Source organism: Oryza brachyantha, chromosome 9 (genome assembly GCF_000231095.2).
Source record: "Oryza brachyantha chromosome 9, ObraRS2, whole genome shotgun sequence".
Lineage (NCBI taxonomy): Eukaryota > Viridiplantae > Streptophyta > Magnoliopsida > Poales > Poaceae > Oryza > Oryza brachyantha.
Genome location: NC_023171.2, coordinates 8,219,021 through 8,236,896, shown reverse-complemented (window position 1 = coordinate 8,236,896; position 17,876 = coordinate 8,219,021). Strand labels below are relative to the sequence as shown.

The following is a 17,876-nucleotide window of genomic DNA, read 5'->3' as shown; positions in this document are numbered from 1 at the left end:
GATTATATGTGCCATACAAATTGCTGCATAAGAGGAAAAATAGAAGATGGACCCCACACGTGATCCGAATGAAATAAAGGTTTAGCTTCAGTAGACTTTCATTCAGCTTTCATTTGCTTGAAAACAACACTACAAACCTTTCACTAGGATGAAAATATTCTCTTCCTTTTCCTAATTAAATTCTTGCTATGTCATCAAAAAATCTGATGTGATACTTAGTTAATGTTAAATGAAAGGGCCACTAAGAATGGTCTTAAAGCCAGAAAACCCAAAATGTTTGACAAAGCCCGAAAAAACCCGAGAAAGCCAAAAAAAACCAAAAAAGCCCACCTCGACCCAATAAAGCCTGGGGTTTGAGCCTGGCCTAGGCTCTGCTTTTGCTACAAATATCGGGCTCGAGCCAAGCCTAATCTGGGATTTCCTGGTTGGGTTTTTTATGCTTCCAAAAACTTTTTCTAAAAATATCACATCAAATCTTTGGATATTTAAATGAAGCACTAAATATACATGAACATTAAAACTAATTACACAGCTATGGGAGAAATCATGAGATGAATTTTTTAAGCCTAATTAATACATGATTAGCCATAAGTGCTACAACAACCAACATGTGCTAATGACTAATTAATTAGACTCAAAAAGATTCATCTCACGGTTTTCAAGTGAAATCTAAAATTTGTTTTGTAATTAGATTACGTTTAATACTTCAAACGTGTAACCGTACGTGTCGATGTGACCTCTCTCCCAAAAATTTTTAGGAACTGAACGTAGTCTCGGTCCCAGCCTAGGTTTCGAACAAGGGCTTCTCGCCACTAAACACGAAAAGGAGCATTAGGGAAAGAGTATCGTTGCATTGGTAGCCTGGTAGTGCCATAAGTTTGATATGAACTAACAAGAGCAAGTTTATACCACCCGTTTCAAAATATAAGTTTTAGATTATTTTGTATATACTAATGAGATGTTAAAGAAATTTTCGTTAGTCATTTTATTAATCAATTTTTGAACTTAGATTGATTACGTTTTCTTTTTAAGCATTTGACTAGCTTTGAAATCATTGGAAGGCTTAAAATCATAAAAACATTGCTGAAATACGTATATTGTGGTATAGAATTTGAATTCTAAAAATATTTATATTTTGAAATGGGTAGAGTATTAAATATAATTATACGTCACGTCATCTAATCCAGTTATATAGATAGACCATACAGCAGTATTCTATTGACATAGTAAGCAAGATGCTCAACTATACTTCTTTTATCACACATATTAACATGTCGAATATACTAGTGGTTGGTCTCATTTCAATGGATTTTGTAATCCACTCATTATCTTTCTCCTTATTTCTCTTCTTCGACTAGATATACAATCAAATTTGACATGCTTAAATACGCTCACCCTTATTATCTATTATATCTAGCTATTGCATGGTACAATATTAGTTACTCCCTCAATTTGTTTTAATCTAACACGATTGACTTTTATCTATATTTAACTATTCTTCTAATTTAAATTTTGTGCAAATATAAAAAAATATAATTCATAGTTAAAGTGTCTTGAGCAATAAATCAAATCATAATTAAATAATTAATAATTATATAATCTTTTAATATACAAATGGTAAAATATAAATAAAAAATCTACCCCAAGTTAGAGATGGTAATAGGGACCCGCGACCCGAGACCCGATGGGTATTTACTTCATTAGGGTATGAGTATGTGCTAAATGCATTACCTGTGGGTAAATAAACGGGTAAATACCTTCACCCAACGGATGCACGGGTATGAGAACGTTCCTATGATACCCATACCCGTTTACCCGCGGGTAATAAATACCCAGAAGCCCAAATGAACATTGTGGCCCATATATGAAACCCTAGGTATTTAAGCCTCAACCCATATATGGAATTACGCGGATTTATGTATTGCCTGCTACTACTTAAGTACTATTTGATAGGATTTATGTTATTGTGTGACTGATGCGGATGCCTTGTCGTTGGCTGGTTGCCACAATTGGATCAAAATATTGTATTATTTTTATTATCATGTCAGGTGGGTAAATGGGTGACCCGTGGGTGAGGCTTACCCAGGCGGGTACGGGTATGGGGAATTTTTTATACCCGTAACGGATATGAGAATTTTGATAGACTTAAATTTCAATGATGGATATTATAAGTACGAGGTATCAATACCCGATAGTTATTTACTATTGTGATCGAGACACACGAAGTCCTCGCCGCCAAAAGACTTCATTACACGGCCCGACCCAACCCAACCCGAGCGCCCATCCGCCGCACTCCACCTCGCCATCGCGATGGCGCTGCACCACCTCCGCCACGCGCCGCTCGCGCTCCGCCTCGCGAGGCTCCCGCACCTCGCGCCCTCCCCTCCTCCCGCCGCCCGCCACCACCACCGCCGCCTCCTCCTCCTCCTCGCTCCGTCACAGCGTCCAGAGGCACCCTCGAGGCCCCGCGCGCTCGCCACGGCCGCCGCGGAGGCCGACGATGCCGGCAGCTCCGAGGGCGACGGCTTCTTCTCGGGGGAGAACACTTCGTGGAAGTCCCTAGGCATATCGGACCGCCTCTCCTCCGCGTTGCACGGGGCCGGCCTCGCGAGGCCTTCGCTTGTACAGGTGCCGCTTGGTCCACGCTTGACTGCTGCTGGCCTGGCTGCTGCATACTACGTGCTCGACGAAATGCCTGAGTTCGCGTAATCGCATGCTATGCCGTCATTGCCGTGTGCTTATTTATAATCAAATGTTTCAGTCGGTAGATACAACCTGCACGCCCTGTTCTTCCAGAATTACTTCACGAGTATCATTAGCCGTGTGACCCGTGTCTCTCTTCATGTGAAGTGAGTCAAGTGACATGCTGACCAGACCTGTCAAGTTGGGCGTTTCTTTGGCCTTGGCCGTGTACATCCTTGTTGGATGTAGATGCTGGGTTTTAATCCATTAGCTGGGCGTTTATTGGAATTAGAAAGTTAACTCATTCTCTCCACTCCGTTGTCTCTGGGAAATGCCGTTATCCGTGCTAGTGCATAATCCACTTGTGCTTTGTACTAAATAATATGTAGGAGATTTTAACTTGCTACATGATGGACAGAAATTGCATGCACAAATTAGTTATCAAAGTAATTGAATGTTAGAACATTCATATGGTACACCGTACACACAGTGGCGTTCCTATAGTCCTGTGACCCCGGGTAGAATTCTAATACCTAGTTGTTTTAGTCTATATTAATCATATCATCAGTCGAAAATGAGAACATTATATGTGTTATAACATATATAGGACTCTCGATATTTTTTTATCTAGGTTCGCCACTGTGTACACATGATGTGGGTGCATTCCAGGATTACAATGCTGGCCAAATCAATTGCCTTTACCTCCATGTTTTCGCTTTTGCTTATGCTTATAAGCCAAAATTTGAATTTTTGACCTTAAATTTGGAATTAGTTTGTGGTTTTCTCATTGTAGTTTATTTTCAGCCTTTGATTTTAGAGCACTAAGAACACACATATAAATTTTTTATTCGCAAATTAATTTCCATTTGCAAATATGCCGGTTAGTTTTTTCCTTATAAAAGCGAAAAGATGACTCCCTTTGCGAATGACCATATGTCTCTGCATTTTCCGAAGTAGTTACAAACATAAAAGTCCTACAAATTTACTTTTTTTAAAAAAAAAATTCTTGCAAGGTATTGAATGTTATGAAAGTTCAGCTTATGGTTGGAATTGAAATTGGATCAATGTTTTCAAGTCGTCTAGTCAACTCTAGTCGCCATGGAACCGACCAGGCGATTAGTCGCGATTAGTCATCGACCAGATCGACTAGTCGAGTCTGGTCGATCCTGGTCGTCCATATAGTTTTCCAGTATATTTCGGGACATATACATAATATATAATATATATTCCTATATGTAGTTATATATATATATATATATATATATATATATATATATATATATATATATCATGATCTATAGTTATATATATACACACTATATCATGATCAAGCGCAACTGCCATGAGAAAATAAGAAGAGAACAAGTGACAGGCATGTGATGGGTTAAGTCTTGGGCAATGGGCAATATATTGCTAACCCTAATGGGCTATGGCCAAAAGTAGGCCTGTCCAAGAAGCAACCCGGAACTGGTCGTCCTCCCCAGTCGGACGACTAATCACGATCAGTCGACGACTAGTCGGACGACCAGGGTTCTAGTCGAGCTAATCGAGCCGGCGTCCCTGATCGAGGTCAGATCACCGATAAGGATGACTAATCGTGATTAATCGCGACTAATCGGACGACTTGAAAACATTGAATTAGATTTAGTATTTGCTTACTGTAGTTGCACATTAATTCAGTTGTGTTGATAATGTAGTAATACTTTTCCTGGGACCTATGTACCATTAGAGTTCTGTATATGCATTTTTCTAATTGACCCTGATAATTGGTGCTGCATCAAATAAATACTTATACTTCAAAAGCTGAATGCAGGCAGCCTCTATACCACATGTTCTCACAACGAATGATGTAATTGTTGCTGCTGAGACTGGGAGCGGCAAAACACATGGTTACCTTGTTCCATTGATTGAAAAGCTGTGCTCAAAATCGTTTTCTGCAGAAGATGATAGTTCTCAGGACATTACCCCTAAGTCTCCCAACATGGCGTTGGTCCTCTGCCCCAATGTAATGCTGTGTGAGCAAGTTGTTCGCATGGCTAATTCATTGGTTGATGAGTCTGGTGAACCACTTAAATGTGCTGCTGCAGTTTGTGGACCAAAGGTATACTCTACTTAAGTACATATCCATTCTTATGCTAATTGGTGGCATGGTAAACTCATGTCATTATTGCTGTTCCACTTTTGGATGATTATGACATTGTCTACCTCACTTTTTACAACTGGATGCACGTTGAGAATTTTACCTGTGTTTTGATCAATTTGTGATACAACGTTCGGCAATTTTAGAGAAAGTTCCTATTTGCTACATGACCCCTACATGCCACATTACCTCATGCCATGCTATAATTATGAAAAACTTATGCTGGTTTAACAATGGTTGTCTATGTTTTCTTAATTTACATTGCATGTTCCAGGGTTGGCCTGCTGTTCAGCCTGACATTCTTGTAGTCACTCCAGCTGCTCTGTTAAATTATTTATTTGACTATGACCCAGAAAATAGGAGGAGGGAGAGATTCCTACGCACTGTAAAATTCATAGTAAGTACTCAAGTTGATTTTGTAACTTTTTTGTACTATTTATCTTGCTATTTTTATAATTTATGTCATCAAATGATTTGCTGAAAATGCTTTGTGAAGCTAAGATATAGAACTTTTTCCAGATTACCTACTGAAACAATTAAGCAATGCTGGGGTAGTTCATTCTTCCCTCTGTAACTTGTAATAAATAATGTATACGAAACACTCTCAAGTTAAAAATTTTAAGATGCAAATATATGTGGATTTTTTGTTGTTTGATATAGTTTCCTAATCACCACTTTTTTGTATGTGCCTGGCTTGTATCAAAACATGTTTTGATCGAACAGTTTGATCTCTGGGCTAGGAAAGGTTCCTAATAACAGTTGATTTGGTAGGTATTTGATGAGGCAGACATGCTACTCTGCGGAAGTTTCGAAAATCAGGTCATTCGTCTCATCCACATGCTGCGATTTGATGAAAAGCTACTGTCTAGGATGGAAAATTCTGGAAAAGAAATATCACTTGGTGACACTAATGAACATCGTGAGGATTCGGAATCTGAGAGTGCTGAACTTAGTGCTGATGAGGAGGAAAATGAAGATGGTCCTGTTCAAGATAGACCTTTCAAGGTGGAGAATGCTCATGTTGGAGCACGCAAGAAGGATTGGAGAAGGGTTAGAAAAGTTTATAGACGCAGCAAACAGTATATCTTTGTTGCTGCCACCCTTCCGCAAAGTGGCAAAAAGACTGCCGGTGGGGTATTGAAGCGTATGTTTCCTAATGCTGTATGGGTTAGTGGTGCATATCTTCACCGCCACAACCCCAGGTATGCACATTGTTCTACAAGTTTCTGAATCTTCTGTATTGAGATTTGCGGTTACATTACTTTGAATTTGTTTGACTGTCTGTCCAGCATGGTAGATTTCTCACAGCATTACATTTTTTAGATGTCACTCATAGGATTTCAGTTTGTTTGTTTTCTAGATGGAGATGAGGATCCCAAATTTGTGTGTCATTTGATATTCCCACAATAATCTCCACATATCTGATGGCAGTATGTCATACATGCAGATTGGAGCGAAGATGGATAGAGGTCACTGCTGATACACAAGTTGATGCTCTTCTGGATGCAGTGAAATATGGTCTCAAGAGTGAAGTTCATGACCCAAAACTTGGTCCAAATCGAACTATGGTGTTCACAAACACTGTCGATGCTGCAAATTCAGTATCTGATATATTGCGGCATGTTGGTCTTCCATGCATCTTATACTATCGCGAGAGCTCCCTGGAGGAAAGGGCTAACAATTTGCAATCCTTTCGGGAAAACGGTGGTGTGCTTGTTTGCACAGATGCTGCTGCTCGTGGCCTTGATGTACCAAATGTTTCTCATGTCATTCAGGTATGATCTGATTCTGTTTTATGAAATATCATCCGGTCTGGTTTATGTTCTTGGAACACAACCGTTCTTGCTGACCTGCAACTTCCTAATTATACTCCTTGCCCACTTCTATTGTCAGTGCAATACAACAAAGCCAGGTTCATATCATTGTAGGTACATGCAGAGGATACTTGTGCAGAAAATCTTTATCCTGCCTTATTTATTACTACCTCCGTTATGTTTGACTTTTTTTGTTACAACATTTGACTATTCGTCTTATTCAAAAAAAATAGTACAAATATAAGAAATAATAAGTTATATTTAAAGTTCTTTTGATAATAAAATAAGTCGCAAGCAAAATAAATGATATTTCCATAATTTTTTAAATAAAACAAATGATCAAACATTATAAGCAAAAAAGTCAAACATCACATTATAAAACGGAGAGTAGATTTTTTCAACTATCATTGTTTGTTTTTTGGTGTTATCTCATTGTATATTTCCTTTTGTACCTCTAGGCGGAGTTTGCTGCCTGTGCTGTTGATTTTTTGCATCGGGTAGGTCGCACAGCCAGAGCTGGCCAATCTGGGATAGTGACTAGCCTTTACACAGAGGCAAACCGAGATCTTGTGAGAGCGGTCCGTCAAGCAGAGGAGTTGGCCCAGCCAGTGGTAAGCTTCCTATAATCGTCATCATTTCATACCGATAAATATCCTTCTAAAAACATGTCGTACAAAAAGGAATCTTTGTGTTTATCCAGGAGAAAGCATTTAGCAGAAAAAGGAGCTTCCGCAACAAGTTGAAGAAGCAAGCATTGCAGAAATCTACAACACTGTTATCTTGATGTTGCAGTATTCTTTTTGCCTAGAAAGGATAAGTTAATATATAGCTCGTCATCTTTTGCTGCTTGAGCTTGACCCAGTACTCTAGTTTTTCTTCTTCTGTTTCATTTGGAAAACATTTTGTACTTTTTTAGGAGATAAATACGGGCAACCACACATTGAACAAGCAAACTTATAGCTGAACATTTGATTCTGTTCCTTAGTTCTGTACTGTAAATTTGTTAGTCCAGTTGAATCTTTGGCCTTCGATTTTAATCTTAAATCTTGGGTCTACTGACATGTGCTTGGCTTAGCTTGTAGAGGAGCAATCTGAAGATGATGCACGCATCAGCACCACGGGGCGGCCAGGGTTTCCCTTACTGTTGGAGGTGGGGCTTATTGCACCTGGCGGTAACCGTGGCAGACCGTACAAAATTTATCAAAAATTTAGATCATTTTTTAAATTTGTTTAAGTTTAGTGCGGTTATCATGGTATTATCATTACTGTTGTAACAGTAACCGGCGGTCTAGGAAACCATGGGTGCGGCAACCTTCATAAACTGCATATTGGCTATTGAGGTTTTGATGTCTAGCTGCCTGTCAACGTAATATCCGTCACGAGAACTGCTACACATACGACGCTACACGTACGATCTACCAGATGAAATGGACGGAAGTACGACGCTCGCGACTGCAAGATGCACGGCGCGCATGACGCACGCCTGCGCTCGCCGTCATCGTACGCTTATCGTACGAAACCTCATTGGCGCCTCATAAAGTTTACAGCATCTCTAATAGCTTCTCTATCTTAAAAGCATCTCTAAAAGACAGTCTAAATTAGACTCTCTAAATACCTATTTGATTACTCTTCATTTTATTTGGTCACTTAAATTCGTTTGTTACTTCAACAGTCTTTCCATTCACTCTCTCTATTTGCAACTAGGCCCACATGTCATCATCTTTTCTCTTTTTCTCTCCCTCCTTCAATCTCTTTCTCTCAATTTCTCTCCGCTTTCTTTTCTTCTTTCTCTCTCTTTCCTTTTCTTCCTCATCTCAGGCGGTGACAGAGGCATGCAGTGGCGGAGTGGGTGGCGCGGCGCCGTGGGACCACGGTGAGGTGGCAGCGTCCATGCATGGTTGGGGACGGTAGCGGCGACGGGCTAGGGACGGCATCGGCTAGGCGACGGCGGCCGGCTAGGGAAGATGCCAGGTGCAGACGGCGCGAGCGGCGACGACAGCTGGCTGGGAAAGAGTCGAGCACGAACGGTGCGGGTGGCGGCGGCACCAGGCAGCATCGACCAGATGGCGGCGAGGGATGTCCAGACGGTGGCGGTGACCCTTCTTCGATGCACCGGCATGAGAGATGGAGAGGGACGCAGTTGCTGGCGCTGAAAATAATTAACAACGTGTCACGCACAAATGACTAGGAATCACTTCTCAGAACGTTCCAGTGCAGGACCTAAATTTTTAGAAAATTGGGCGTGTCAGTCAGTTTGATCTTGTAACTGACAAGATATAACATGGAAAAACAGTTAAACCCAAACCGCCATCAGCCGGACAGCCGATACCATTTCAGGACCCTAGCCGATGAGCCAGATGATCGGCTTTACATAATTTCATGATAATGTACGAAATTATGCCCTATCGGCTGAATTATGAGTAGGATAATCACCAAATAGCTCAATCAACTAACTAATCTTAAAAGATCGGACTTAACCGAGATAGTTTCAAGATTAACCATCCCAACACCGTTCTCCACTAGTGCCACATGTCAGGATCAACCTGGTGGGAGTGTAACACGCCAACCTGATCAACGATGTCATCATGCTGGATTTATCGCTAGGTCCAGCGTTAACGCTTACGCCGGTTGATGATTTTCCCTAGCCACCTAGGATCGACACCGTGGACCGTCTTTCTCAAGCTCTGCTGGTGAGTGACTCCGTCTCACGTTCTTCCACCTGCTATTCACCAACCACAAGGCGGCTATAACTACCTCGGTGTAAGACTACTAGTCTGCTCCAGAACAGCTAGATCATATGCTCCCTGTCACCAAACCTTTCGATCTCCTTCGCCCTTGTCGAAAAACCTATATGTGGTAGATTAGAAGTTTGAAACCTCTCCTCATCTAGACCGAATGACCGGCTCCGAATCCACCCACATAAAAGGGGATATAGATCCTAGATCAAGGATACACTTCCTTGCAGGCTATGGAGGTAGGCTTGTGGATGAGCTTCATTATACCTAGGACGCTGCACGAGATGTACTCCTTTTCCATGGCATCCCATCATGTTCCTGCCTAATGACTTGATGACACCGTTACAGTGAATTCATCAGAGAACATGAACTTCTCTGACCAACATAGCGGCGATTACCGAGTCACCACCCAAGTCGTCTCTGTCTGATTGATAAATCCTACCATTTTTTTCCTACCATGACATCACTACATATAAGTTGAGTTGAGGCTCGAGAGCTAGGGAAACATATAATTTCGATGTTCCTAGGACCTTTTCACAAGAAAAAAGTGAAGTACCGTAAATAACACAAAGAATCAAGGACCGGCTAGAGAAAATAACATCCCTCGCTCGCCTCGTCTTCGAACCCTCCCTCGTTTCTCTCTCTCTCCTCTTCTTCCCCGACTCCACCCCATTTGAGCCGCCGCATCCGTCCGCCATGGCCCAGCCCGCCTTCCTCTCCTCCCTCCGCTCCCGCCTCCGGTCCCCGCAGCCGCAGGCGCCGCTCCCTCACCTGCAGCCCCGCCGCGGCTTCCACGTCGAGCTCGGCGCTCGCGAGAAAGCGGTCAGCGCACCTCCTCCCCCTCTTTCTCTCGCTGCCTCTCCCTCGATTCGACTGCTAGGTTTTGTGAGCGGGTTTAGATTCTTCCTTGGCGGGCTCCGGGAGATTAGGTCGTGCCGGCCCTCATCTACGTGGTAGGTTGGATCTGACGAGGAAGCGGGCAAATCGTTCCCCTTGATATACGTGATGTGCTCGATCAGTTGGTGCCTTGGTGGAGCGGGCGGGATGGGATTGTGGAAAGCTTCGGGTTTGATCTGATTCGCTATGGTTGATGTCACGAGTTCAGGTACCTTGTGTGGGTATCGGGGGTATAAGCTTTGCCATTTCCATGGCGCGGTGATTGTCAATTTGTCATCGAGATAAGAACTGACACAGTTGATTTTGCTTATAATTAATTTACATATTGTTGCTGTCTTTCTGAGTAGGAGATTGTGCAGGTATAATCCTTTTTAGGAGTTAAATGACACAGAATCCCTCTTATGATATGATATTGTATTAGATTAGAGATGTGTTATGAGGATTACTTAGTATAGCTTTTGGTGATCTCTTGTAACTTTTGAGCCATTCCACAATATTTGACGTCACTGTACAGTTAGAACAGTAGAGCACTAATCTGAGTTATGGGAATGGTGTAATAGTTATTTTTCCATCTTTGCTTTAGGTCATTAACTGTAATACTTTTTTTACCTCCCGAGATTTTTCTTTACTGCCTTCTCCTAGTGTTCTGTGGAAACAGTATTTTCTATATTCCCAGTTCCCACTGGAAAATATCCTAGTTTTCTGTGGAAACGGTATTTTCTATATTCTCAGTTCCCACTGGAAAATATGTCCGGTGGTCTTTGTTCTCTATGCTGATATTTTATTTGTAGCTTACTTTTTCACACAAACATGTTTTTTTGGTCATAGACTACATTTTTGGTATGAGGCTAGTTTCATAAGATTTCTTGCTGTTACTGTTAATCTGTTATAAGATACCAACAAATCTTAAACATCTTTCAACTTAGTATTTCTTTGTTTTTATTGAAATATCGTGCATTTTCCACATAGTTGAATGGCATCCTCTAGTTTGCCACAAAGTTCATAGGGGTATTGGATGGTTGCCACTCTATCACAGGAAGTTAACATATTTGTCCTCTTCTTCTACCTCCCAATTCTTCTTCCTATCTGAAGTTCTGGCCATGGTCACTTGTGCCACACCATCGCCGCTGAAGAAGTTGGTGGCAAGGAGTGGTTCCATGCAGCAGTGAGTGTAGCCTCTTGATGTCTGGAGTGAGCATGATCATGACCAACAATGAGCAGTTGCAGCTCAAGTTCCCAAGCAGCACGGTAAGCAGCAGCTGCTCAAGGTTGTTAACATTGGTGATGGCAACTCAAGGTTGTGAGCAGCGATGGCAGCAGGCTCGTGGCGGCTCGCATCTGGAAGCACCGTCAGTGGACAAACAATGGCTTGCATCTGTGAGCAGCAACAAGACAACAACAGCAAGCCTGTTGCTGGCCAGACAGGGGTGGACTGATGATGTACTAGAAGGATGAGGAATAAGAGGGCAATTTGGTTCTATATCTGTCAAATGTGGCAAAAGAGAGAAATACACTCAAGTACTCTAACTATGTGGCATTTTTGCAAAACCATTAAACTTTCTGGCGAAAGAGATATATGTTGCAAAGGAACAATTTTCCCATTTTCTTAATTCATTGTGTTCCCTGTGGTATATTATCACACTTGTATTATTTAGTTTTCCTATTCATCATTTTTGGTCTTGCAGCTTTTGGAGGAGGACGTTGCTTTGAAGAGGTTTAAATCATACAAAAGCAGCGTGAAGCAGGTCTCGAAGACCGGGAATGTTCTTACCGGTGTTGTTCTTTGTGGTATGTTACCTTTTCTTATAGCGTTGTTTCTTGTGACATCAACCTTTATTGTATTGTGCGCTGATTAACGATTCATCACACCGATGGATGTCACCACTTGTATTATGATTACTGGTACACCAGCACTTAGTTGAATGAAATGTCTACTGAATTTCTTGACCTTTTGAAAAAAGAAATTTATGCAAGATATTAATAATGTGGATTTGGAAGTTTTCCTTGTTTGCATACCAAAAATTAGTAAAGGCTTTCCAAAATCCAGTTCCTTGGAAGTGGGAGGGCAATATAGTCCACAACACCATACAATAACTGTTTCATATATTTCACCATCAAGATTTCAAGTACTGACTACTTTTCAGTAGCTTCTGATGTCCAGAGCTATTTATTCTGCATGATCAATGGTTATGATTGACAATAGATTTATCAAAATTTGATAATGGTATGTTTCTCGAAAGACACTTTCCAGAATATGTCCAGATGACTGGCAGTTGCTCACAACCAGCATTATGACTAGATTTGTGGTGCATAAGAAAGCTACTTACACCTTTTAACAAGGTGCCCATATATATAATCTGTGAAATATGTTTAGTCTTGAGACTAACATTAGATTTTATACTCGGTTTGATTATTATCCTTTTATACTACTTGATGCAATGCAAACTTGCTCTGGACTTTGGTCTGGTGTCTGGTTATTATCCTACATACTGAGTAGATCAGATTCATAGGCCGCGTTCGTTTGCCCGGATATATAACACATTCTCTCGTTTTCCACGAGCATGCTTCCCAAACTACTAAGCGGTGTATTTTTTACAAAAATTTTATATATGAAAGTTGATTTAAAAAAATCATATTAATCCATTTTTTAAGTTTTTTATAGCTAACAATTAATTAATCATATGTTAATCTGTTGTTACGTTTTTCGTGCCAGTTAACTAAGCCACGGACTACCACTAACGAACACGGCCACAGTAGTGCTCTAAATGTTGTCTTTTAACCATAATGTGATAATTGATGAAGGTGCTTTTTAAACATAAAAAACACAAACCTCTCCTTGCAGGATAATGCCTAGTAGAGTTACTCTTTCTATATTAGAGCAAGTGTACGGTTGTTGGAATGTCGACATCATTTTGTTCATCTTGTAGCTGCTTGTGGTGTTTCATGTTGCATTTGATCACTCTGTTTCACTGCATGGCTGTACTGACTATTGACAATTCTTTTCAATTGTGCAGCCTGTGCATATGAGATCTATATGCGGGCAGTAAGCTCATGAATGGAAGTGCAGCCGTGTGATATTTCTCAAAATCCACCACAAAGTGGTTCATTAGCATAAACTGGCGTTTTATAAGCACTTATTCTGCACCTCCTATGTCGATGGTACCATGTAAAATAAAACAAACTAGGTTAACCTTCTTTCACAAAATCTTTGTGGTTTCTTTCTTGGCCTAGTGTTGCATGTAATCAAAGTGATCCCAGGTATTGCCATGTGATGAATGACCATCGCCTTTGTTTTCTTTTCCCCTGGGCTGGATGCTCAAATCTCAATAAAATGGTTGATCCCGGTTGTTAACTGGTGGCTTTCTACAACATATAACAAGCTATCAGCTGTGTGGACGGTGTCTGTCTCTGATTACTCGGTCCAATCACTCTTCCATTTCCATGTGTTTGGTTAATATATGTGAATATTTGGTGTTTGCGTCATTGCGTTTGTGCATCTGAGCAGACGCAGACGATGATGGCAATCCATCTGTTATTTTACAGAGGTTCAATTGTACCCTGTTCCACAAAAAAACCAACTTTTCGGTTTTTTGTTGAGCATTTAACATCTGTCTTATTTGAAAAATTTTTAAGAAATTTTTAAAAAATTAGTTACATATAAAGTACTATTAATGTTTTATCATATAATAAAAATAAAATTGTTAATTATAATTTTTTTAAATAAGATAAAAATTTAAATATTATATCTAAAAATTGAAAAGTTAGTTTGGTTTGGGACGGAGGGAGCAGTAGGGAAGAACTACTCGTCTGTCCTGTATTCCTGTTGCAGCCTAAAATTACAAGCGTGCTGTCCTATTTGATTTTATGTGTTAGATAAACACGTAATTTGTTTCTTAGAATTGTATTGTTATATAAACAAAAAACATTATCATAGTCACAGACATAAAATAATTTGCGCAGGAACTAAAACCTGGCGTGAACACGGTACAGTAAATTCATGACCATAATAATTACGTTTCCGTAAAAATAACATGAAATAATATCATTTCTGACAGTTTCTGTATCTCAGCTGATATAAAATTTATCTTTCTCTAGTTTTGTTGATGTTTTCGAAATAATACCACATCCATTTTATATTATGGGGGTGTTTGGATCTCTATGACTTTTTTTTGTCCTATCACATGGATACTAATTAGAAGTATTAAATATAAACTATTAATAAAACCCATCTTATACTTTAGACTATTTCGCGAGACGAATCTATTGAACCTAATTAATCCATTAGCGAATGTGATGCTACAGTAAATATTTGCTAATCATAAATTAACTAGGCTTAAAAAATTGTCTAATAAAATAGCCTTTATTTATGCAATTAGTTTTGTTGTCAGTTTATATTTAATACTCCTAATTAACGTCTAAACATTCAATGTGACGAGAGACTAAAAAAAGTCTCTAGATCCAAACAGCCTCTATTTCACTTTAGGTTTGTCCTATGTTAAACATTAAAGTTTAAAAAACTTTTAAAAAATAGCAACATTTTAAAAAGAGTAAACATACTATAAAATATATTCAATGATGTATTTAATAAAAGAGAAAATCTAAAAATATCATTGATAAATATCTAAGTATAAGAAATGTCATTTATAAATATGAGTTGCCATTGTACAAACCAATTTGTTTAAGAAATATTATTGCCGTTAGTTTCCATCCATCTTTTGCTATTAAATGCACTGTTCATACTATAACGGAACCTAACGGTGATGACATTTCTTTGACAAATTACGGAACCTAACGGTGATGACATTTCTTTAACAAATTTGTTTGTACGAGGACATTTTGTAGAACTCACCTTTGTCAATAGTATTTCTTAGAATTAAATATTTACAAATGACATTTGTTAGATTTTCTCTTAATAAAACTATTTTGATGTTGTGTATGCTAACATATTTCTCTATATATTTAACCTGATAAAATTTAAAGAAGCCTGACATAGACCAACCTAACATAGGAACTGGAGTACTATAAAAACCAATCCTATCCTCCCCTTTGCCAATCCTAGCCTTCCGTTTTAGATCGGACGGCTCGGATAAACCGAAACCGCGTTCTAAATGGAAATGCCTATGCAAATATGCAACCCTGCGTAGAATGCGTAACCCGCTCGAACCGATAAGCCCGGGGGGACGAGAGCTCGCGCTCCGCTCCGAGCAGCAATGGCGGCGAGGCTGTGGGCGGCAGCGGCGACCTTAAACCCTCCTCTCCTCACTCTCTCCCCGCCGTCGTCTTCTCGCCTCAATTTCGTCTCCCCCGCACGGCGGCGTCCCGTTCCCGGGGGCAACCTCCGGAGCCGCCGCCCGGCCAAGTTCGTGTGCCGCCGCGCGAAGAACGCCGGCTACGACGACTACAAGTTCCCGGACCCCATCCCGGAGTTCGCCGTCCAGGTCAGCGCTTCACCCCCACCATATCTTGGGATGGTGTTATCCTGGAGCTTCCTCCTAGCCTAGCCGCGGCGGAGCTGTCTGATTTTACCCATGCTTTTTTTTCCCTGTGTGTTTCAGGAGACGAGCAAGTTCAAGGAGCACATGTTGTGGCGGCTGGAGCAGAAGAAGGACGACTACTTCGGGGAGCATGTGGAGGAGATCGTCGACGTCTGCACCGAGGCGAGTTCATGGTTTCCTTGTACTTGTACATTCATTTCGGCTTCTGGGGTGATTTGGGTATTTTGAGTTTAACTGCTGCTGTTTGGTAGTATTGGCGAGGGTTGTTCAATAATTGATTTAAGTTTTGTTGCGTCAATATGGGTGAAAGTGGGTTTCCCTCATAAATACCATTTAATTAGTATGGATGGAACAAACTGGTAATTTGGTTTGGGAAGTTCATACTTGTATGATTGATGGTCATGGAATTAGTGACTGAAAAAAAACTGTATAAATTTGAGTATAGAATAGAAAAAATCTCGACATTTTCACTGTGTAAAAGTTAATATCCGTGCAATTGTCTGCGTAGGGTTCTTTGGGCATTTGAATCACATAAATCAAGCTGGAATTGATATGGCGTCAGCGTCAACACCAGTGAAAATGGGTTATGCTGGCAATGCCGTTGATAGATGATAGATCGAAACTGGCATTGAGATAACAAAGGGGATCAGGACTAGGAAATTAGTGAGTGAGATGACACTAGAACAGATATGCCCCCAGATTAATTGGGAAATGAAGATTGGTAAATTAGAACCTACTGTCTTACGGATGCAACACATTTTTGTATTGTACACTTGTATTTTGGGCCTGATATTGCTAAAAACAAGAGATAGTCGAAGTTTATGCACATCCTGAAGGATCCTGTTTTGCAGGAAAAGTTATGAGTTATGAAGCATCTTTATATATTCAGGACACTATGCAAGTTATATGTGTACCTTGAGAACAACAATTAGTCATAGGAATCTAGAAATCCCTCTGCAAGAATAAGAATTTTTAGCTTGAATTATGTTACTGTGTTCTCAATTTTATTCATCGATACAGTCTAATGTCAGTCTGAAATCTCCTTGAATCCTGTCAGTCTGTCACTGTGATACAGTTAGGCCATGTACAGGCATTTATGTCTGGAGATTGTTTAGGCCTACTTTGGTATTAAATGTTATACCATTACATTTGAGTGATCCCTTTTACAGGAATTAAAATCTGGTTTAGCACTAACATTTTTCCCCACTTACAGATTTTAGGAACTTTCTTGGAACATGATTATTGCGGACCTGGGACGCTCCTAGTTCACCCATTCTTGGATATGAAGGGTGAGATCAAAGAGAGAGGGCTTCCTGGGGCACCTCAAGCTGCTCGCGCAGCGATTGCATGGGCCGAGAAGAATATTGACAAGGACTGGAAGGCGTGGACCGGAGAATACTAGGCCTAATTCCCCCTCTATTGTTCTGTTTGTTGTATCAGCGGATGTATCACTAGTTTTGGTGTTTTGAGTAGAGGCTTGAATCTAGACTATTATGTTATCAATCCTGAACTTATACAACACATTTATCATATCTTCTCACCCGATCGATCTTTGATAAGTGTGTGATAATTTTGTGAGCTAGTGTGAACATGTTGTGGGCATGTGGCTGTTCTCTGATGTCTGAACCTTAAATTTTCAGTCACGGCTATTGTCTTCCAATGTGGCGGGCAACATTCTTTGCCTTTAACACCGCCACTGTCAAGTATCACAACTTGATCATTTCCTCATGCTGCAGGTCAGGCACCCTCAACAGGTGGCGCCACCCAACTTGCTGCTGCGGCGTAAGAACTGCCACCAGCAATGACATCCTACACAGGTGAGCACTTAACTCCCCCCCTAACCCTAGCAATGCTGATCAGGTCAACACCTTTGCCTGCCGATCTGCCATGGCTCTGCAGGCTTGCAGGAGGAGGGGGGAGGCAAGCTGTGCAGTTCATTCAATGGAGCAAAGGAGGATGCGGTGAAGTGAAGCCATGGTGGAGGCTAGTGCTGGTGCCATGTAGGGAAGAGGGCTCTTGTGGGGGCTGTGTACGTACTGCTGCCTCCTGCCGGCCAGCTCCCGGCCGTCTCCGATCGGTGAGTTATGGTGGTTGTGGTTGTGGTTGGCATTGC

The 17,876-nt window shown here is 40.8% G+C and overlaps 3 protein-coding genes across 6 annotated transcripts; all 3 read left to right on the top strand.

Moving 5' to 3' along the window:
• Positions 1 to 2,248: 2,248 nt before the first annotated feature.
• On the top strand, positions 2,249 to 8,199 carry LOC102714858 (DEAD-box ATP-dependent RNA helicase 22). Of its 4 annotated transcripts, XM_040527286.1 has the most exons (8): positions 2,249 to 2,628; positions 4,496 to 4,783; positions 5,097 to 5,219; positions 5,594 to 6,024; positions 6,270 to 6,597; positions 7,095 to 7,247; positions 7,712 to 7,786; positions 7,914 to 8,199. In XM_040527286.1, exons 1-8 carry the CDS (start codon positions 2,311 to 2,313, stop codon positions 7,914 to 7,916), a joined length of 1,719 nt encoding a protein of 572 aa, XP_040383220.1. In that variant the 5' UTR covers positions 2,249 to 2,310; the 3' UTR covers positions 7,917 to 8,199. The 4 variants fall into 4 exon arrangements, with proteins under 4 accessions (XP_040383220.1, XP_040383219.1, XP_006661187.2 ...); XM_040527285.1 differs by having other exon boundaries at positions 7,712 to 8,199; XM_006661124.3 differs by lacking the exons at positions 7,712 to 7,786; positions 7,914 to 8,199 and adding an exon at positions 7,337 to 7,696.
• A 1,777-nt stretch (positions 8,200 to 9,976) lies between these two features.
• LOC107304925 (succinate dehydrogenase subunit 7, mitochondrial) lies at positions 9,977 to 13,569 on the top strand. Its single transcript, XM_040527320.1, has 3 exons — positions 9,977 to 10,193; positions 11,954 to 12,056; positions 13,283 to 13,569. The coding sequence occupies exons 1-3, from the start codon at positions 10,068 to 10,070 to the stop codon at positions 13,321 to 13,323; spliced, it is 270 nt and encodes an 89-aa protein (XP_040383254.1). The 5' UTR covers positions 9,977 to 10,067; the 3' UTR covers positions 13,324 to 13,569.
• Positions 13,570 to 15,416: 1,847 nt separating this feature from the next.
• On the top strand, positions 15,417 to 17,318 carry LOC102704360 (protein PLASTID REDOX INSENSITIVE 2, chloroplastic). Its single transcript, XM_006660531.2, has 3 exons — positions 15,417 to 15,706; positions 15,824 to 15,925; positions 16,977 to 17,318. The coding sequence occupies exons 1-3, from the start codon at positions 15,479 to 15,481 to the stop codon at positions 17,163 to 17,165; spliced, it is 519 nt and encodes a 172-aa protein (XP_006660594.1). The 5' UTR covers positions 15,417 to 15,478; the 3' UTR covers positions 17,166 to 17,318.
• Positions 17,319 to 17,876: the final 558 nt, after the last annotated feature.